Source organism: Asterias rubens, chromosome 3 (assembly GCF_902459465.1).
Source record: "Asterias rubens chromosome 3, eAstRub1.3, whole genome shotgun sequence".
In the NCBI taxonomy this organism is placed as follows: Eukaryota; Metazoa; Echinodermata; class Asteroidea; order Forcipulatida; family Asteriidae; genus Asterias; species Asterias rubens.
Window position 1 is genome coordinate 21513083 of NC_047064.1, and position 23266 is coordinate 21536348.

Here is a 23266-nt window from a genome sequence, read left to right on the forward strand (position 1 = left end):
CTGACCACCAAGCGTGAATACAAGGGTCTAAATTCTTCTGCGTCTCCTTGCTCTATGGTCTAGGTAAAACAGACTCAAAAGACGAAGTCAACAAATAAGTTTTAAGGTGCCCTAATTCGCTAGACTTCGCGATCCGCCCTAACATTGAAACAATGAGATTCACCCATTGCGGACATACACAATGCAAATTATAATTTCCTTTATAATACAATTGAGGAAACTTCGCATTGTTGTGAGTTCCTATTCTGACAACTGCGTAATTCGCTGGCGGTGGGGTCGCGACCACATAATTGGGCCACTCCCATGTTATTGAGTTTGTTCAAATTATTTTTCTTAATCTTTAGCAATTTAAGGACCTAATGCTTGATGGTTGTGATCGTAGTCGATGCACAGCACAGACCCAGTGGTTGTTTCGGCGTCAATGTTGTTAATGACTTCTTCTTCTTCTTCTTTTTTTTTTTTGGGGGGGGGGGGGTGCGTCCCGCGGCGTAGACAGGAATTTTAATTTGCTTTTTAAAGAGATAGAAATTGTCTAAGTTTTCATGTTTTGTTATAATTGAAGCAGAGACAAGATAAGCCCGACCGTGCACCGTCTGCATAGGAGACCCCCCCCCCCGAAAGATGAAGAAAACGAAAGGAAGTGATCGAGCATGTAATTAGAAAGACCTCATCAACGAATATATCGTCATCGTCAGCAAAATGGTCTAAAAGATTTTGTTTTATAATTTTGTGATGGAGTCAAAAAGTAATGTCAACAATTCGGTAACGATCGGTGTCGCATGCAATTATGTCCTCTATGCAATACTATCGGAAAACATTATTGTGCATGTGCAATAATGTCCGCCGGACGGTTTTGCATATGCAATCGTGTCCGCCCGGATGCTGCCGCATAATGCAAGTCTGTCTGCCCGGACACATTTGCATATGCAGTTGTGTCCGCCCCCGTGCAAAACCGTCCTTGCAGTAAATTAAACGCCCTTAGTCGACGGAACACGTTCGCCATTTTTTACAAGCTTAGTGCATGTCGTGAATGACATAGGTAATGTTCGGCCGTTGGGTATTCGCTGCAATCACAGTGCTGCATAATTATGTAGGTTCGTTCAGTTTATTGCTCCATGGTTCGTTGCATGCACGCTCGCTTACGCACGCACATACATGTACAGTTGTTCCGCCCCAACTTGATAACGATTATCAAGTTGGGACGGAACACAGTCATGTACATGTCCGTCGGACGGTTTTTGCATAACCCCGGACACGATTGCATGGAGCGGACAATATTGCATGGCGGACACAATTGCATCTGACACCGGCGTTACCTCGCCCCCCCCCCCTCCACCCCGCTCACTAGACAGTTAGCCAAACCATCCACTCCAACCATGTTTGTGGATCCGCCATATAAGCTCTTAGCACAATTTATCTAAGAAAAAGTGTATCAGTTTGATTCCCACTCAACTGGTTCAAAAGTACAGAATTTTCACTAAAATTAAATCATGATCCAGACTATGCATGCACTACCTCCATGCACTGACTGTGGGTGATAATTAATTGCCTTCAAAGTGCTGTAGCGCCACCACGAGTGTCCTTTTAACAGACCACTGGTTCCATACCTAAGCGTGTGCGCTAAGAAGTGTACGGACACCAGCGATAAATGGAGCTGGGGGAAATGGTCACGTGACCCTGTTCTCTTTCCACAAGGACCTAAAAAATCCAGCACCATGCCTGTGAGTTTCGATCGGATATTTACGTTTTTTGACATAAATGAAAAGTTAGGTTGGGTTGTAAATGACCATATTCTGTACACAATTGAGTACAGATGACATTAAGGGGGTTAAATAGGTTGCTCGGTTGTTAGAACCAGGGTATTAATTAATGTAAAAATTAACGTGATTGTGGAAATTTCGTTCGGGTCGTCGTCCATTTTGTATGTACATGGCACCCTTCTACGCCATGCATGCATAAGCATGGTGGCTGTTGCGTTGCACAACACTACGAAATTTCTCATGATTATCGTTCTCTGAATTTTGAATCAAAATAAGAGCTGTACCCTACGGATAACTTTCCGTATGGCGCCACCACTTTTTCACTCATTTTTACAAAAAGGGATATATCAATCAGGTAAATTAGATACTATATTATTTTATTTCGAATGAAAAAGTGGTGGCGCCTTACGGAAACTTTTCCTACCCTACTTCTTGTTTAAATTATGTTGAACTTTATTTTTTAAATAAAAATGTCATTGTCGTCGTAATTTAATTCATGAGGAATTGGGTTTGTCGGGATCGGAAATGGTTTCTTAATCTTAATCTTAAGTTCTTGGGGGTGGGGGGGGGGGGCTGAGAAAACCCCAATATAATTGTTTTGTTCGAAAGTTGTTTTAAATTTAATAATTTATGAATTTGGTTTGGCTGGTTACTGTAGTGAATAGTTTATTTTTGTAGAACAGGGAATAGGCCTAGTATAGTAGCTGAACTGCTAACAGTGGCCTAGTCATTTTTCTAAAAACCGTACAGGTAGGCCTATATTTATGTGTTGAATTTCGTCAGCGGTTTCACGAAGTAGCACTCACTGCTATACCAGCAAAAAACAACAATCAAAGAAAACGGCCTCTGAAGTTGAACACTTTTTAGAAACCCGCCTCCCTTCAAAACTTCAAAGTATTTCCATTTAAATTTTTCAATGTAGATACTTGATGACTTGAACTTATCAATTAATCTTATTTTGACTCATTTGCATAATTAATTATGAAACTAGACACGAGAAGATGCGTGCTACTTCGTGAAACCCAAAAAGTGCAAAATATGTCTTTTTTCGTTTTCACGAAGTAGCACTCGCCTATGCTACAACACAGCATTTTGTATTGAATTTTGAAACTAGGTCAGCGCGCGCGCTCACACAACTTACGTGCTACTTCGTGAAAACGTTTTTACCACACTTTGACTCGAGTGCGTGCCATGCATACAACGGTAAACAGAGGTTCGGGTGCTACTTCGTGAAAACAAAAAATGCCACGTTTGTGCCACCATTGAAAACACTGATTAGCTTAATTAAAAAAGTAAAGCTGTCTGAGCTTCGAAACATTATGGAATTGTAGGTCTTCGTGCATTATCAACAGAAATGTAAAAAAAATAAAAATGTGTAAAAAAATCCTTAAGCACGTAGAGTGCTACTTCGTGAAAACGCTGACGATTTGATAAAAATGGTATACAATTATTCTTTGCGTTGTTTTCCGAAATTCTGTTGTGTTGGGGATGACACAGTTTGACCTTTAAAGCCATTGGACCCTTTTGGTAAACAGTGTTGTCCAAGGCCCACACTTTGTGTATCACAACTTCTATATCAAATAACAAACCTGTGAAAATTTAGGCTCAATCGGTCATTGGAGTCGGGAGAAAACAACGGAAAATCCCACCCTTGTTTCTGCGCGTTTTGCCGTGTCATGACATGTGTTTAAAATAAATCCGTAATTCTCGTTAACAAGAATTTATATTGTTTTGCTGTTTTCTCAAAAAGTAAAGCATTTCATGGAATAATATTTTTAAGAGAAGTCTTTCACCATGTAAGTTATTTGTAAATCTGTGAACTTTAATTTTTTTTTCTGAACCGAAAGGGTCCAATGGCTTTAATATGCCATCACATTGCACAACAGTCGGAAATAATAGACATAATGTGTATCAATTGAGTAACTTCGTAAGTCGCTAAGTGGTCTGTAACAAATTGCACTTGGATGTTATTTTGTAAATTAAGCGACAGTGTTGAGTCTTCCCAAGAAATTAGTTTTGGAGCGCCAGTTAATTATCGTTTGAAACAAGTTGTACTCTTTTTTTACTGGAATGCCGGTAGGTGGTTATTTGACTAAAACTTGATGGTGTGGCCTTAGTAATTTTAAAAGTTGGTTTAATGATTCAATATTTTAAAAACTCATATATAATTTATCAATGCTCTCCATCACTGAGCAAAAAGAAAATCATAATGGTGAATGTGTCACTTCTTTGCAGAAACATCATCTCAAATTAATTCTGCTAATAATTATTAAAGGAACGTTACCGAATTGGTTTTGCTAACAAATCAGTTGCTGGAAATGTAAGCACATAATGTAATCCACCATATACATAAACTGACAAACCTGTAGAAGTTTGAGATTGATCGGCCATTTGGGTCACGAGAAAATAGTGAGGACGAACCCATTACACATTTTCGCTTGACATCGATGCACAACAAAAATATGAGTAAAACGCTCACTGAGCGATAAACTCCATGCGCGAAATTAGATTATTTATTTCTCATCAAATATGACATTTCAAACAAGTATTTCAAGGGATGTTTTCTACTAATCATCATCATTAGACCGTGTAAGTTTTATGTAAATCTGTGATCTTCGCAATTTGTTTTCTTACCAATTCTGTAATGTTCATTATTTTTTTATTTTTTTTACAGTGGGATGGGTGGTTTTTAACTGTAGTGTGGGTTTCAGGGGACATTCTTTGTGGCAGGACGACTTTGTAGAGGGGCTGGTCACCTGTTCCTCCTCGCCACTCACTGGCTTGGTATTTTTAAGCTATTTTGATTCATTGTTTCTTTATGTGTCGACTTGTTTATTTTTATTTTTATAAAGTCTAATAAAACTAAAGCCATCCCTGTTTTTAAGTTCGAGTTGATAAAATGTTGCTTTTTTATTTAACTTCTTGATCAGCTCGCCAGAGACCTAATCAACCCTACATTGGACAGTGAGAAGCGCAGGCACAAGAAGAAGCGCTTAGTTCAGAGTCCTAACTCCTACTTCATGGATGTGAAGTGCCCAGGTAATTTTTATTTTACGCTATTGTTAAAATAAACCTCGGGGTGAGCCAGCCATGGCCAAATTTCATAGCTCTGCTCACCTACAAATTCAGCACTTCTGATCACCATTCTCAAATGCTGCACTTCCTCTGTGAGGTGTCAGACCTGTTCAGTTTGTTTTTACCAGAAATGTTAACTTTTTTTTAAAAACTGGTTAATGCTCATATGATTTGGTGTTAATTTAATCCATTTTTTACCGATGTTGTTTATTTACTGATATTGTTTATTTACATTAATTTGGTTTAACCTTTGCTTTTATTATTTTCTCCAGGTTGTTATAAGATCACAACTGTGTTCAGCCATGCCCAGACTGTTGTTCTGTGCGTAGGATGTTCTACTGTGCTGTGCCAACCAACTGGTGGCAAGGCGAGGCTTACAGAAGGTAAGGTGCACTGAAGTCTTGGCCAGTTGGCCTTGTTGCCCCTTGGCCTTGGTTTTTCCCATGTAGACTTTTGAGGTTTTCAAATGAACGTGCCTTTTGAAAAATGAAAATGACCTTGTCCTCTCAAAGATGAAGTTCCAAGCCTAAAAGAGTAATAAAACTACCCTTGAAATATTTAAATTGCACATCATGCATGATGCACTAACACGGAATAAATAATGGACAAATAACGGAACATTGTGGCATCTTTGTAACGGTCTGATTGTGGCGTCACTGGCGTGACACATACACTAGTGCAAGACCTCATGGCATTTGCAAAATCAAAATGCAATTCATGTTGGACAATGATTTTTGAATGTTTTTTAATAAACCATTAACCATAAACAATAGTGTTTATGCATGCATGAATGAAATTTACCCTTTCACGGTAATGAGGGCCATATTAAATCTACCACGTGTGTTGTGGTGCATTGTTTATTTGAACAGACATTTACAGGATTCGTTCGCTTTGAAAGCTTTGCGTCAAGTGCGATTATCAAAATGCAGAGTTGAAATGACCTCCACCACAGACACACAGGCAGTGTCAACATGGGGCATATTTATGTGAAAGTGTTGGAGGGCTGATTTCTTAAACCTAATAACTTGTTGAATAAACTGTACAATAACCAAATAGTTTTTGTTTACAATAACTATCTTAATATTTTAATTGTGAATTTGAAACCATCTTCTTTACAATATCTGCTCTTACGTGTAAAACGCTACTTTTAAGAAATTGCTCAAAACTGAAATGTATAGATGATGTGACCTATGTTTACATTCAAACCGCCCTCTGTTTACACTGTATACGTCATGTTTCGCCGGGCAAAAAGATGTGTAGTCATGGTAAGATTGCATACACTTTCTAGCTGGCTGCCAAAACACAAAGGTTTTGCCCGGCGGTATGTGCGCGAATCATATTAAAATATATTAATAACTTTATAACTTGCCTAAAAAACATTTGTTTGTATAATAAAACTTATGTTTAAAGTAAGATTTTCATAAGTTTTATTTAGGTAGCAGTTTTAGCTTAAATAATTTTAGTTGCATATTATTTGGTGGGAAGCGCCGTTACTGTAGGCCTAGGGCTGTATTTCATAAACCTGCCCAGCAAATTCAATTGTTATAAGCAAAAACTGAGTGGGGCACCTGACTGGTATCCTGTTTTCTGCCAAGCAGAATGTTTCTGTGCTTGGTAATATTTGTGTGCGTACTGTCGTCTGAGAGGATGAGAGAAAACATTTGATATACCATTCTGAGCAGGTTTTTTTAATTGTAATTCTGGAAAGTAAATCTTTTCCTGCAACCATCTTCCATCTCACATTTCGTTCTGCAGTAGAAATGTAACAATGCAGACATTTGAGTTGATTGTTCTCTTTTTTTTTTCTTCTCTTTCTCATCCATGTAGGCTGCTCTTTCCGAAGGAAGGCACATTAAGCCAACTGTTGATTCCAGTTTGCTTTGGTGTTCCGTGTAAATAACTCACACCGTAGCAATGAGGGAAGATCACAGTATGCCTTCTGACAAGCCTCTCCAAGCAAGAACCAGCCACAACCAGATCTGACCGCTTTGAACCAGTTTGACCTAGTACCACAGGGACCATGAGAATATGTGGAAAGAATTTCCTCCAGTAATGCGACTATCTTAAAAACTACACAAATGTAAATTCATGCCGATAAATAATCACTTTCTGAATAGGATCGGGGTTTGCTTGAAAATCTTAAAAGATATTGAGAAATTACTAATAAGTGCTTACGTAATCCAAGCTATGTATCCTTAAAGCTTAACTTTTAAAAGATTAATGCATTGGTTTAAAGTTCCCAGCTTGTCCAAAGCACCTGGCACATTTTACTTGACCATGTATTGATTTATTAATATACTGTTGCACTGTATTAGTTCATAAACAGTCGTGAAATAAATACTGTGCATCTTTCCTCAATTTCTTGAGTCTTGATGTGGTTTCTGTAAGTCGGAGAGATCTATGAATCCAATCTAGGTAGGAGTGTTTAAAGGCACTGGACACTTTTGGTAATCACTCAAAATAATAGTATAAAAACTTACTTGGTCACGAGCAATAGAGAACTGCTGATAGTATAAAACATTGAGAGAAACGGCTCCCTCTAAATTAACAGAGTTTTTGAGAAAAGAGGTAATTTCTCATTTCAGGCCTGAAGCTTTTTATTAGGCATCTGAAAGCACACAAATTTGTGCAATAACGAGAGTGTTTTTTCTTTCATTATTCTCGTGCAACGATGACCAATGGAGTCAATAGTTTCACATACATGTATTTGTTATTTTGATGCATATGTTTGGATACACCAAGTCGTTGGTAGTTTTCAAAAAACTAGTAACCTCACTTGGTAACCAAGTGAGATTACTAGTTTTTTGACAACTACCAACGATGCCTAGTGACTCATAAGGGTTACAGGAAGAATGTACCTGAATACAAAAGAAGGGATACACCAGTATGCCGCATACCTCGCACCAAAGGTCCCCAACCCACTAACTCCACTTCGTGCCTCAGACCATGAACATGACTAAAGCTTTAAGTAGAGAGACGCAAAGTACCCACCAGCAGAGCTGGCAGAACACACCGGTGAAGAAGATTAGTCGTTTCTTTTTGTAGCTCTTCTTTACTATCTCTTCGTATGCGTAGTCGCTGCTGTAGCCTTCAGCCTGTTCGTTAAACTGTAATCAATAATACACAAACAACATTTGGAAACGACCATTTTTACCCTTTTTTTTTTTTTCTGTTTTACTAACAACCCACGCTGCAAACTCTGTTTCAATTAAAAATTGTGTTTTTTACACATATTTGTATAAACAAAAACAAGCTAAAAGTCCCCTGCCAAAACTTGTGTATTAAATTGAGCTACATGAATGTTTGTTAATTATTTAAGGGGGGGGGGGTATACCTTTGGTAATTACTCAAACAAATAATGAAAATGGCAAGTTTCTTGGTAAAGAGCACTAGAGAGCTGTTAATATCATCAAACATTTAAAAAGATTACCATTTTTTAAGTTATGTAGTTTTAGAGAAAGAAGATTTTTTTCACAAAAACATTTGAATCTAAGAAACGCTTCCGGGCATGAAGCCATTCTCATATATGAGAGCCCAAATCTTTCACCAGAATTAAGTTGGGATTACATAAAGAAAGGATACTGGTCTTTGACAATGAATTACAAAAAGTATACCCCCTTATTTATTGGTTGTTGAAATGGTTTTCGGTGAAGAATTTTTCTTGGCGACAGCTTCAGTAAAAAAAAAAAAAAAGTTTTCTTGCAACTTGTGCATCATCTTTAGTCTTACATCATCTTCTCGTCGGACTCTGTTGGCTCGGTCAATAATTTCCAGATTTTCTCCTTCAAGTTCATTGGATTCTCCAAGCTTAATCTTGGCAGAAGAAACGGGCATTGCCACCATTAGAAATCTTGTTCTTGTGGACCTTGCCGTTTTACCACCACCACCCTCCTTATTTATGTAACGAGGTATTGTTGCATTGACGATCCTGTCCTTAGCTGGTTTAAAATTGATGAGAAACAATTTTCATTTATTCATTAATTTTTGAAGGCACGGTTGAAAAGGGTACAGAGTGCAAGATGAGATATCGATAGGAAATGTTAACCCAAACAATAGGGGTAACATAATACTTGTCTTTCTGTATTGTATTTTTAAAATTTTAAACCGCAGGTTAAAAAAAAAAAGATTATGTAAGCACAAAAACATGTAACCACAGAAAAGTATTGCTTAAAAGAAAGGTTACCAGCCAAAACTAAAATATATTTTCATTGCTGTGACTGGTGCCTCACTATATTTGTGCTTAGCAAAGAAATTTGTCCAGCAGTATTTTCTGCTTAACAGCTTTATAGAAAATTACCCCCTGTTTTAAGCACATGATGACAAGCTTTTTTCCTTTTTCGGCGATTTTTTCATCCAAGTCATGTCCTCGTATGGCTATGACAATAATTTATCTTGTTTGCTAAATATTTCTAATTGAACCATTGAAAATTTACATACCCATTTTACACTCAAACTAAAGGATGCTGGTAGAGTTTTGTGTTCCCCCCCCCCCCAAATGAAATAACTTGACCCGTGTTGATTGATGGCACCCCTCTATGTCGTGTGGCATTGTCCAGCTTTTTATATCAAGGCACATGAGCTGGCTGGTTTGATAATTGTACCATCATAATAATCTTAATTCAAATATTTAAAAATATCAGCATATTTACTGACAACGGCCCTCACTGCAGTGTTTTGTTACATACACTGTGAAAACTGGGGGGTGTTATAATACTTTTGACACCATGGGTGTTGCCACATTATAGCTATATTAAAACAAAACAAAATAATATACCTTACTATGGTGTAGGCCTATCACTGCTATCTGCCAACACCGTACGTTGGTGCTAGTTTAACACCATATGATTTTACATTTTTCGAATGACAACACCCACGGTGTCAGTTTTAACACCCCAGTTTCTGCAGTGTAACAACGTTACGGGTTGAGTACTTACGAATTACCATTGATGTTGCAGTTTGGGAGATGAAAACAACAACTAAAAATATCCATAAAATTGTCATTATGACACTTCTTGAACACTTTCGAAACTTATACATCTTCGACTAAAATGTTCCGTCCACGTTTTCGTTATCCAAAGTTAAGGCTGATCACGCAAACGGTTTAGTTCTTGCCTTAAATTCAAATCCATCAAAAACGTCTCGTCCATGTGACTACAGATATTCTTGATTGCTGAAAAGGCTGTAGTCACATTGTTGTTTCGTGATTCAAGAACAAATTGGCACCAAATAAAGTGGTAATAGTTATGTCTTGTCTTGTCGTCCCTTCACTACTGCACACAAATCGCCACCACCTAGAGCTATTGTTCTTTTTTGAAAATGCGCGCCTTTGGCGTTACGCGTTTTGCGTTGCGCGCTAATCGTATGGGCCCTACTTTAAAGGAGCTGTGTCTTCCTGATAAAACATACCCTTGGCTGTACATGAACTGCGCGCGTGCGCCTTCCCTGTGTATCATTATGGAGACGCACGCGCTTGCAGTGAGATTAATTTTGACAACACAACCCCTTAAAAAAGAAAGCGGACGCATCTCATTTAACGCGCGTGTAGCCACACAGAAATGAGGTGCATGGTGGTCCTAGATACAGCCTCGCTATTTTTGGCATGAAGATGAGCTGTCAATCTTGGTGAATATTATTGCTTAGTATTTTTCCTTCAATATAACTACAATGCGAATACTTATACCACGCTTTTAGTATTAGAGGGCGCCACTTACAAACCATGGCAACCAATGCTTAATGCTAAATATTCAAAAATGCTTAACAAATTTTTTAAAGTCTCACAGCTTGAAAATCAATCAAACATAATTATTTTCAGATAACTTGTAACTTTAGATTTCTTTTCAATTTTTGGCAGGTCAGCCGTTTGGAATTTTTGCTGCCCCAGAAAAAAACATCCCGAAAAAATGTGCTATTTTTTTTAAAACCAACTTGCTGCCAAATTTCATGACGCACTTCTCCATTCCCAAGCCAAATTGGAACAACTCTAAAAGTCTAAATCTATCAAGTTTACTCAAATATTGAAGCATAGAACCCACAGGGTATGGTAACTTGCCTTGGACACATTATTATTGCATGACCCAAAGACGTTATTATTCAAAAGACTTGAAGGCTAACAAATTGTGAGTAGCCTATTCAGTTCGGTGCATGATTGTTGGCCTGCAGAGCAGTGATGTATTTTTTTGTTTGTTAATTAAAACAACAAACGAGTTCCGTCTTTATTTCTACGTGTGAGGAGACGACAGTTTAGACTTGGTTCCAAGTCTTTGATTGTGGCTTCTTTAGTCGCCCTGATAGCCGTTACAAACAGCGCCCTCTTGTGATCAACTTGCGTCATTTAGCCTACGATCATTGCGAGTTAGGGGGCGCGTGATAGCTAATAATGTGGGGGCATTTTTCGTGGCTGAGATGAAGAAAAATAACCGCGGTCTAAGACTTGAAAACAAGTCTAATGATATACTAGTGGCTTTCCAAAGTCAAGACATCGGCTACGGCTATGGCTCGTCGCTATGGCTCGTCCCTCCGCCATTTTGAATTGTGCCTTGTGCTGAATCCTCTATAACTCCTGGGTCAAAAATTGACCCGGATTCCTTGGGGCCTGATCCATATCAGCGTCAGACTGACCCGGAAAGTGTTTAAGTGTTTAAAAGATAAGATTTTAGGTCCCATTCTGCTTCAGTTTGTCCCATTTTTGAGGTAATTTGGAAACAGATTCTGTGTGATATTGACTCAGACATGAGTGTCAGAGACCCACGGGACCCATGGTCAACTTCTGACCCGTGAGGTTTTAGAGTGTAAAGCCAGGTTCATACCTACTTCATTCGATACAAATTTTGACGTCACAATTTCGCAACGAATAATTCTCAACAGTTCAATTGTGCTCAACTCTCCTACTGCGGAGGAACAACTTTGTGATGTCAAAATTCGCTTCGCTTTCGCAGGAAGTATGAACCGGGCTTGAACCTTGTTTTCTTAAAGACACTGGACACTATTGGTAAAAGACTAGTCTTCTCACTTGGTGTATCTCAACATATATACAAAATAACAAACCTGTAAAAGTTTGAACTCAATTGGTCGTCAAAGTTGCGAGATAATAATGAAAGAACACCCTTGGCACACGAAGTTGTGTGCTTTCAGATGCTTGATTTCGAGACCTCAAAATCTAATTCTGAGGTCTCGAAAACAAAATCGTGGAAAATCACTTCTTTCTCGAAAACCCTATGTTATTTCAGAGGGAGCCGTTTCTCACAATGTTTTATACTATCAACCTCTCCCCATTATTCGATCGTTACCAAGAAAGGTTTTATTGTAATAATTATTTTGAGTAATTACCAATAGTGTCCAATGCCTTTAATACACATTGGGTAGCGATACATAGACAGATACACCACCAGACAAAAATTCAAATCAACACTTCCCAGCACTTTCTTGCAGTTTGAATACACGTTCATAGATAAAAGAAATCAATTTATTACATTAAATTATGCACAAAAAGCTTTAAAAAACAAATATATATATTTTTGACATCTAAATTTTGTACATTTTTTGCATAATGAAGCGTTTTGACATTTTTGACTTTTTACAACATATTTTCAAATATCTTAACAAATTTAAAAACGAATATTCAGAATATCAAAATTAATGTTTCAAAATCTTTACACGAAGCTTATGGTTCCACAACAAAGACAAAATTCACAACCCCCCCCCCCCCACCCTCCCGACAAAAAGTCAAAACAAAAACAAATACACGAGCTCCAATAATGCATGAAAATAAATCAAGCTGTAATGATACTGACAGTGCAGTGTACTGTATAGTAGTAGGGAACAACTTTCACAAAACTGACAGATATTGATTCTTGATAATTTATTATTATTTATCCATGCTTCAGGGCAGAGGAAGTCTCGACACTTGTTTGCTGCGTTGAGTTTGCAGGAGAGAAAACAAAAAGTTTTTTAAATTCCTCAAACTACCTAATGTGACAAAATTGTTAAAACTGTCTGCCAATTTTGTCAAACGGTGTGTATAGTTCTTATATAACTCTATGGTATAGATGAGTTGCATTTGTGACGTCATTGACCACCATCTTTGATGAAACGTGCACACGTGAAAGACTATCATTGGCTGAGTGTTGGGGCGTGCACTTTTTCATTGTTTGTCATCAAAATGGCGGTCGATAATCCATCTATTGGTGACTTGTCGTTTATTTGTTTGTTGGGGCGTTTGCTTGCTTGTTTTTTGTTTTATTTTAGTTTTTGGTTAAATAAGCTTATAAGGCTGTCTCTCAGAAATAAGTTTATTTTCCATGATTTTGTCATCTAAAACGAGACTACTTCAAGAAAATCTTCTGTTAACTTTAGCACTTGTTTTCCTTCATTTGGACAACTATTATCAATTGGGCGGTTAAATTGTTTGTATTAAGTTTAAACGCCGCTGCTGCAACCATGTTGTACCACCTCTTCAATTATTTCATCGCATTAACTTTAAGAGTTTTAATAATTGATTGCTCACGAAAATGTGATCAATTTTGGTAGAAAATTCAGAACTTTATACACAGAAGTTAAATACTTTGGTCCAACTTTACTATCTAATACATAATATTGTGGTTTATTAGCTTCCAGAATGTCTTAACTTTGAATTGCTGATGAGGTAGAATGACCCCTTTGTCATTTTAAAACTGCATTATTATTTTTTTTTTTTTAAGTAGGTAAGTCATGCCAATGTTCGATTTTATTCCCGATTGTGGCTCACTTCATTTGGAGATATGGGTTCTTAATTGGATATCCCAATGTGGAATGGGCGGTAAGGAACAATTTGGCCCAATGCTAGTAGTGTAGTAAAAGCTATTGTTACTGATTATCCTCGTTGTTGACATCTTTTTAAAAGGTGTGCGTTGAGTACGTCATTGTCAACACGGGTCACATGGTAAAGTGCGCCCTCTAGTGGTTAATGTATAACTTCGTTAGCTTGATACCAATAATGTTTAGGCTAATTTTAGCATAATAAAATTACCTATTTCATAGGATTGTTAAACAAAATAAGACAATATGATTGAGAAGTATTTATAGTACAGTGTATTACGAATTATATAAATGTATCCTTTCTTGGAAAAAAAGTCACAATTTAAATTACTACATCGAGCTTCGTAAAGCACAGTTATATAGAAAATAGAAAACATTATTATCAAGTTTTACAAAGGACTTGCATTGGCGGCTTCTTGGCGACCCTGCTCGGAAACTTTGTTTCTGATGTCAATTTACTTTATGAAATTTGAAGAGACGAATCTTAGTAAAGATGGTGAAGACAGTAGTTTTTTAAGTATATTTAAACACAGATGCTTCTTCGTTTTCTTCACGACTATTGGATGGTCGGACTGTTACCCGACACGCGGAAACCAACGGTCAGTTTTTGGTATACCTTTACACTGGACAACACCATTCACTCGTCACTGCGGAAAAAAAAAAAAAATTCAAACCACAGTGTTTAAATTCAGCCGAAGTCACGGAGTTAAAAGTTGAAAGTTGAAAGTACATGTACATTTAGATGAACATACTGCAGAGACTCTGTTGATCGATTGTACATGCTGAATGCTGACGACACATGGTTGGTGATTTTGTACAGAAAAGAAGGATACAAGTGAACTTGACCACTGGTAGGCAAGTCATTCTCCACTGGTCCCATGAGATATTGTTTGATGATAACCTCTGGAATGCAGACTACTTGATGTGCGTCACCGAAGTTGTCACATTTTATACATCGATGACATCTGAATGGTACCATCTGCCAACGAATGGTTTGGTGATTTTGTACATAAACGAAGGATACCAGTGAACTTGACCACTGGTAGACAGGTCATTTTCCACTGGTCCTATGGTATATTGTTTGATGCTATGCCACCACCTGACTGGTGCAAAGACAGCATGCGATACCCAATCAACGTCCAAGACTGCGTAGTTGGAGGCTGCAACGCCATTCACCAACAGAGTACCGTGGTACGTGAGGGGGGCATATGCCCCAGTTTTTGTGACTTTGGAGACACCAGTCACCCTAGCAGGCTGGAGTTTTGCTTCTCTGTCATGATCATGTACTGTGGTGTAAAGGTACTGGCCCGTATGTACATCACTGGCGAACATGGCCCTGCTGTGACTGCTGAAGCTTGAGTTTGTGTCTGAAGCAAAGACAACGTGCTGAGGGGTCAATGTCAACGTGTAGCCAGCTCGATCCGTCTGGATGACGTAATACAAGGTATCTTTGCTTGGTTTTCGGTCTAAAAATGTGATGACGTCACTGAACGTGATATGTCCGCTAAATCTGTCGATCACAGCGACTTTTTCACCAACTTGAAGGTCCGCCATTGTCCTTGTCATGCCGTTTTGGAGAACGACTCGGGAATCCGACGGAAAACAGCCACCGGATTTAGCAGCTTCAGATGAATCTAAATCGAACAGCAAGAGAAAAAATGAAATAATTAGAAATGTTGATGACGTCTATCAATACAATGTGTGACTGTTGCTTATTTTGTGCCAAGGATCTGCACAGTGTTTATTGTAATTCATTGACTGATATTATTACATAGACTTTAAATCTGATACACGCTTAATCCGTTTTGAAAAATCGACGATTTTGTTCATTTCAGAACAACATAAAATAATGGCCGTCGATTGAAAGGTCGTCCTCCTTCTGTTTCACGTTTAAGTAATCAACACAAATTAACAGCAGGACGATTTGACTTAGTTAAATATAATTTATTCTGGTTGTGAAACCAAAGACTCTAAAGAAACAATGTTCCGTTTTAGATGTGGGGGAAACCACCAGAGACCTATTCCAGATTAAAACCATGCACGCACTCTCAGGTATAAGAGACTGAAAACCCAAATACACCTAGTGACCTGGTGTGATTCGAACCGGGGCCCTTAGAGGTGGAAGGCGAGGAAAGATACCACGACGCCAACCCGATCACCCTTTCGTACAAAGCAAGCCATTATTACAGAAAAGTACATGTTAATTAATCTGCGAAGCGGACCCGTGGATGGAGGGAGGCCCAACTCTATTTGCTAGAGGCTCAGAGTTGAACACCTACAGCTAAATGTTCCCTTCGTGGCAATACAGTTCACTTGGGACAAGTTTTGTATTTTTATTATCTAACCCTACAACCAGAATACTACTGCAAACAGCGACACGTAGTTTCGGGTGTAGTAGAGAGAAAGACAACATGAACTTTGAACTCTGACCCCTCGCAGTCCGCTTTAGAGCGATTCTTTTGTTGTTGACTGATAACAAAACTTTTCTGTTGGTCGTGATATCTCAGTCAGTAAACATTGCGGTACAATTACGTCGGTGTTTAACTGGGTTAACTGGAGCTAGTGTGCTTCCGAAATGGTCCGGGTATACAATCGTGTCCATGACTGGAATTTTGTTATCAAGCGGTAATGATGGATGAGCCAAATAGAGCACAACTTTGAGATTATTTCTTTATTCTTTGTGGATAGCCGCCAGATGTGCATTAGTGTTGTCATCCAAAATGGCGCCATATTTTGTGTAATAATTGACTCTAAAAAGTTCAGCACCGAATTAACTTGTAGAATAACTGTGTTATTTGTTGAGCATCGGTCTAATTCCTCCATGGTCGAACCAAGGGAGATATTGTTGACTAAGGCCCGGTTCATACTTCCTGTGAATGCGATACCAGTTTTGACGTCACATGGCTCACGGTTTCAGCACAGCTCAACTGGTGCGAATCATTCGTTGAGAATTTGTGACGTCAAAATTTGCATCGCAATTCCAAAGAATAAGGGAATAAGTTCATATTATTGACCTAAGAAGTATGACCGGGCTATAAGCCCTTTACACAATTATACACGGGTCCCTTGCTTAATTTTAGCATGGTTATGTAACCCTACAAAGTTGCACATGTGGAAGGTCATTTTTATTTACCTGACTTGACAGAGCAGTGGATCCAGGTCTTGGATTCAAAATGGACCCAGTCGAAGCCGGCCTCCACGGCTAGACGGGCCAGCATGCCGTATTTGGACCGGTCTTTATCACTCGTGGTGATGTCTACTGCCCGCCCCTCGTAGTGAAGTGAGTTTTCCATGTGAAGCCCATCTTCGTCCCATGCCTCGGTCACACGAAGCTGGACACCGGGCCATTGGTTCATGACCGAAATGGCCAGAGAGTTCAACTTGTCTTTGCACCTCTGGAAAGAAAAATACAAAAAAGAATTAGTTAAAAAAAAAAAAAGTTCATGTTATTGATTATGATCGGGAACTTTTCCCTCCATAGTTTCTATCCCTGGACATAACAACTTCTTAGTTCTGTAGTTGTCGAACTTTTGTTCACAAACTCTGACATGTAGGACATTAAACAAAATTATTGTGTTTAAGAAATTTCAATGAAAATGCCCCGAACTCTCTTTAAAAGGGTGAAAAAGCACTCTTTTAAGAGCCATATGGACAACTCCTTTTCGAGTGGTGTTCCACTCTTTTAGATTGAAGTTTGCGTCTTTTTGAGTGATTTTTCACTCAGTCCTGGAGTGAAACCCCTCTAAAAGAGTGAAATAACCACCACTCTTTTTGAAGAGCCATAATGAGGGACAGCTTGAAATGTAAAGAGTGATGTTTTTCACTCTTTTACATTTAGAGAGTATTGACAAACCAGGGAGACCACCACAAATATATTGCATATGAAGCTCAGTTGGTAGAGTGCCGGCTCATTAATCTGGAGGTTGTGGGTTCAAGTCCCGCTCTTTGTTCAACCAAAATTCCCTAACGGTGTAATACTTGATAAAAAGTTCCATCGCGAGCGTATTAGAGAGTGCACATTTCGGTATTGATAAGTTCTGTGTATGATTCTGATTGGACGAATGACGCCGATAAGTTCTGCAATGGCTAAGTGCAGCATGTCGAGTTAGCCTGAAACTATTGCTTTGCTTTCATAAAAGGTGACTTGCAGTGTTTTCGTTCAGTTTAAAACAATCTCTTCGGGACATCTCTTCAAGACCTGACTTGGAGTCATCCTCAAACATCATCAGGTGACATTCTCAAGGACCCAGGTGGAATGTTCAAAGTGACCCTCTTGTATTGAGACTCTTCGATCAAGAGGGGCAACAAACTCGCACTGAGTATGCAGAACGGATAAGCCAGGAAAGAATACAAGCACACACACCCGGTGCAGGGCGGGCAGGCCATTTCCATTCCCAAAGCGGAGATATTTTTAGCGTAATAATTGCGGTCAGCCAGAATCTTGAGGGAGGGGGGGGGGGGGGGGAGGTTTCCTCATTTGTTTAAGGATCCCCATTGAGGTTGTAATATTGGTCAGTGATTTATACCCTTCGGCAAATCAAAGGTCCAAGTGTTACAACCCAAAGGTCCGAACGACCGCTAATGAACTCTTGAGGGCCTTTTGTCGGCCGGTACCAATCGAAGGTTGCCATATTGGTAGGCTACTCTTAGGACAGCTGACTGTGGAGGGTTCCATACTGGCACTCCAGGACAGCTGACCGTTTCCATGAAACATAACCTCAAACACGTCAGGTCAGATGGTAGATCTCCCATCACTTGATCGAATATTGTTTTCGTTTTAAAAGCATTTAATTAAAAAAAGGCCAAGCGGATGTTTTTTGATCATGTCATGTAAACTTTGTTTTGCGCTTGGTCAATAATTGATGCGAGTTAAAAGCACTGGACACCTTTGGTATTTGTCAAAGGCAGTATTGTCACTTGATGTATCCCATCATGAACCCAATTGGTCATCGAAGTTGCTAGAGAATAATGAAAGAAAAAACACCCATGTTGCACAAATTTGTGTGCTTTCAGCAGCCGAAAAAAGACTTCAGCCCTGAAGTTTTTTAATATTGAGTGAGAAATTACCTCTTTCTCAAAAACTACGTTACTTCAGTGGGAGCTATTTCTCACAATGTTGTATACTATCGAAAGCTCTCTATTGCTCAATACCAAGTAAGTTTTTATGCCAACAAACTTTTTGAGTAATGACCAATAGTGTCAAGTGCCTTTAAGTATCGTTGGGCCGGGATGGTGTCCGCGAATTCGTGACTCGCGGCCTCATATCTGTTTTATTCTTTTCAAACGAACCCATCCTAATGGTTAGGAGGCTCAAAGTGTATGTCTATTATTGCATACACATGTTTTCGAATATTTTTTTTCGTGTTTTGTTTTTCGCACCAACAGGTGGTGGCTTTAAGCAATATTATTATCAGAAAATCCACAGTCTTACTTTCAAGAAACAAATCGTAAATGGGTTGCTCTATGGAATGACTTTTAAGTTAAAACCACGAACATGATAACATTAATGAGAAATCTTCGTTTAAGCATTTTGAGAACCAACTTTCAGATTAAAATAGCAAGAAATCTTGGCATTACACGGTGAAGGCCAACCGATTATGTTTTGTCATGGCCCATAAACCTCATCAAAATCGGTCGTCTAGGATCATAGAACTTACATCCAACACCAAGCAGGCAGAAACCCCACTCCCTTCCTCACCACATCCACAACATTACACATATTCACTGATGAAAGCGTGTCTCACTGCTAGACAACCCCCCCCCCGAAACATCAACAGAAAAGGAGCAAAAATACAAACTTTTTTTCACTTCCTATGTATTTGCCTGAGGATACCAAGTGCCAATCATGAGCCCTGAGTGTGTTGACGTGTGGAGCGGTCCGTGAAATCAGGGACGGATGGGGATTGTGTTCGAGATTGTTCCCCGCTTTTACGGAACAAATCCCCCACCAGGTTTTGAGTGGCCACCGCTCCCCCCTCCAACAAAAAAAGTGCTTTTGCCGGGAGCAAGTGCGTTCAATAACCGCAACCAGAGGCTTTTAAAAACAGGATATACCTCAAGTTTTTATTATTATTATTTTTGGGGGTGAGGGGGTTTATCAACGATTCCATTCAATTACATCCAATTTAAGTTTTTTATTTGAAAACAATGGAAAGTATAGTGCATGAACTATAGACTGATTGGCAAATGGAATAACACTTGTGATTTTGTTCACTTCTAATTGGGTCAATATTTGCAATGTGATTTTATTCACTTTAAATAAGGCCAAACAACTATAGTTCGCGTGATGTTTTGTAACAAAATGGTTCTCAGGCGAAAGCATTGCTTTGTTTTGCGCACCCATTAGGACATTGCGCAAACTTATAACTACATCTATTTTGTAATTATATTTGTTTAGGCACAACGGGCACAATACTTCCAAAAACCAATGGCTTACAATCGCCATGAACTGGTATCTCTAAAAGACTTTGTAAATTGAACAAGGTCGTAGTTAATCTACTGATAATGGTAATAACTGCTGACATGTTGGCAAAATAAAGCACAATCAAAATCCCTCCCTGCAGAAATGTACTAGTGGCACAGAAATACAGTTATAAGAATCACCGAAAGGGGGAAGTTAACGGACCGGGGGTCGAAGGCCCTGTCATCGGTTCAAAACACGGGACTTTGCGGCATGGACTGGCTTGGGATAAACCAAAAATATACCCTTTGGCGAAACCAGTAACCATTGAAGGGCAATCGACAAAAGATGGTTTAACAATAGACTGAAGGATTTAATGCTGTACAAACATAAATTAGGACGTTGGGCACAGAAAAGAAATGTTATTTTAATAACTCAAGGGAATAAAGACCCCTTTTTTTGGAAGGATCAAAATTACTTGCAATACATTTTCTTTGCATGATTTATGCGATAGTGACTGTCAATGAAAAAAACTGACGCAGTGAAAAGACAAATTCTATTTCGGTGATTAGTTAATTGAGTAATTGCATCTCCAGTTTGAAGTTCGTAAAGTAAAGTATTTCACTTAATAGCAATAATATTAATTCGGGCAAAAAACTTAACAAGTATACAACCAACATTAAAATATGCACAAGAGATCTACAGGCAAAACAGCCAAACAGGCATGTTATATTATGTCTCCCAAATACCATAAAAGAGCAAAAGGCAGGAGGATTTGAGGCAAGACATTAAAGATGCAATGTCAGGTTTTTGGCCTAAAGCATTAAGAAATAGATTTTTTGAGTGAATGGTATTTCATTGAGTATCACCCGCTCTAACGAAAACAAGTTTAACTTTTACTTTTAATGGTCGGGAACCATGACAAAAATTTGAAATGTTTCTTATAAAACACATACGAATTGGTCACGTGATTTTGAGCACTTTATTTCACTGCTACTAATAATTGGCGGACTTTTTCGAGCAATGGCTCAAATGAAAGCTTGTAACTTTCTCGACTCCCATCAAAATACCTATTGAATTTTAAATCAAAATGTTAAGGTCAAATCGGCCAAAAACCTGACATAGCATCTTTAAAGTCATTCAAAAAACAACGCTAAAGATCATTTAAATAATATTAAGACCTAACAGTTTAAAAGGTTTATCAAAACTGGAAGACGAACGCAGTGAAACATTTTAAGAGCGTCTTTCAAAAAAATCCTAACAGGTATAACAATTATTTGTTTAAAGCTTACATAATTCTGGTATTGTGGCTTTCACTTATAATTATATAGCCCAGTAATTTGAAGTAGAATAACATGAACAAATCTTAACTACTTGCATGAATGTTGGACAGCCTCTGATGACTTCGAGGTGTCTAAATTCAGCTCTAATTACATAACGCTGTGACGAGGTTTTCATGATCTGAAAGTTTGCTAGATTAGTTCATGGGATTAACTACACTAATCTGTTGCTAATACCTTAAAAGTTGCTATGGTAACACCCGAAAGATAAAGTACTCTGTAGGCCTTTGTACTAACAAAGGTTTGAGGATTAACCAGTAACACCTGCGAATTTGGAACTAGAATTTAAATTTCTTAATAATGCGTATACTGCAGAAATTGTTCTTTCAAAGTGCTACTAATTTGCTCACAAAATAGCGTCACCTGTGATTAATTAGTTATACAACTTTTGCATAAAATAATGTGTGACTTTTTAAATGATTCGATACCTACCGCTTAATGTTAAACAAGTTATTTTCATTTTATTTAATTTATTCTGGTTGTGACGTCAAGGACTATACGCACTGTACTAGCCAAGTAGCCAACGAATTAGATAATACAAGAAAGAAGTTTGAGTTGTAGATAATTTGATGGGAGGAAAACAAAATTAATCATTAAATCATTAAATCATGATTAAACTTTGATTTACTTTGGTTTGTAAAGTATGCGGGTTTCCCGCATAGTCTACCATTCATCAATCTTAAATGGGTCCTTTTCACAAAAGTCACAACTCTCTAAAAGGGGCACACAAAACTTGACAAATTGGACTACCGCATCAAAGCTAGATTCTAGGCCCTACCGGCTCCCCCTACAGTTCAATGTCGATGTCCTCTCGAACACGCTCCCACAAAGTGCATGTTTGAAGCCCCGTTACCGAAGATGGATAAAACCCACACACCTCAAACAGAAACCGTAGAAGGGGGATTTAGGTCAAAGTCGAAACCGGTGGCGAGCATTAAACTACATCTTTTTTTACTACAAAAGGAGAAGGGGAAACAACCGTCGGGCGAGGGGATTAGGCTGGGCCGTAAGGAGGGTGTTTTACCAGGGGGATCTACCGGGGCAATCGACCGCTCGCTCTATTCTCGTCGGTCTTACGGAAGGAAGTACCACAATGCAAAGGTGGTTGACACACATATTGGTGGATTCGAGTTTTCTATTAATTGTATAATCTACATTGGTAAAAAGCTTGTATTCATGAGCTGGATGACTATCATATTACTCATAGGTAGGGTTTTGTTATATCTTGGTCTGGGATGAAGAATATAGCGTTTTGTTACTGGCAGATCTGGGGCGTAGTGGGGCGAAATGGAGACTTCGCCCCACATGTCAGAAGTACCGTAGGCTTAATTAAAAAAGACAGTGTACACTATTGGTAATTACTCAAAATAATTATTAGTATAAAACCTTTCTTGGTGACGTGTAATGAGGAGAGGATGATGGTATAAAACATTGTGAGAAACGGCTCCATCTGAAGTGCCATAATTTCGAAAAAGAAGTAATTTTCCACGAATTTGATTTCGACGACCTCAGATTTAGAACTTGAAAATCAACCATCTTAAACGCACACAACTTCGTGTGACAAGGGTCTTTTCTTCTTTCATTATTATCTCGCAACTTTGATGACCAATTGAGCTCAAATTGTCACAGGTTTTTTATTTTATGCATATGTTGAGATGCACCAACTGTGAAGGCTAGTCTTTGACAATTACCATAGTGCCTTTAACCAACGTTCTTATGGCACTGTGGACTTTAAATGTCTCTATGTTGAGTCTAACCGTTTCTGTTGAGATGTCACAGTCTCTTATGATATCTAAATAACTTTTTGATTTAGTAGTTCACTTATCAATGGTCAATCGTGCATGTCGCATAGGTTTTGGGAGTATACCTTTTGGCATAATAATAGTCTAGAAATTAAT

At 38.5% G+C, this 23266-nt stretch overlaps 2 protein-coding genes across 2 annotated transcripts in view; one reads left to right on the forward strand and one right to left on the reverse strand.

Moving 5' to 3' along the window:
* The first annotated feature begins 1616 nt into the window (after positions 1–1616).
* On the forward strand, positions 1617–7193 carry LOC117288542 (40S ribosomal protein S27-like). Its single transcript, XM_033769439.1, has 4 exons — positions 1617–1721; positions 4691–4799; positions 5108–5218; positions 6663–7193. Exons 1-4 carry the CDS (start codon positions 1716–1718, stop codon positions 6689–6691), a joined length of 255 nt encoding a protein of 84 aa, XP_033625330.1. The 5' UTR covers positions 1617–1715; the 3' UTR covers positions 6692–7193.
* A 5350-nt stretch (positions 7194–12543) lies between these two features.
* Positions 12544–23266, reverse strand: part of LOC117288384 (indian hedgehog protein-like) — a 31165-nt gene continuing 20442 nt past the window's right edge. Inside the window, exons 3-4 of the mRNA XM_033769227.1 lie at positions 16762–17023; positions 12544–15262 (exon numbers count right to left, since the gene is read on the reverse strand). Of these exons, the coding sequence (XP_033625118.1) occupies positions 14577–15262; positions 16762–17023 (948 nt within the window). The 3' untranslated portion in view covers positions 12544–14576. The remainder of the gene's footprint in view (positions 15263–16761; positions 17024–23266) is intronic.

What these genes read in the sequence shown, in the direction of transcription:
- LOC117288542 (XM_033769439.1), top strand. An exon ending in CATGGATGTGAAGTGCCCAG is followed by an intron (nt 4,800 to 5,107) that starts GTAATTTTTATT and finishes TATTTTCTCCAG; the next exon opens with GTTGTTATAAGATCACAACT. An exon ending in CAAGGCGAGGCTTACAGAAG is followed by an intron (nt 5,219 to 6,662) that starts GTAAGGTGCACT and finishes TCATCCATGTAG; the next exon opens with GCTGCTCTTTCCGAAGGAAG.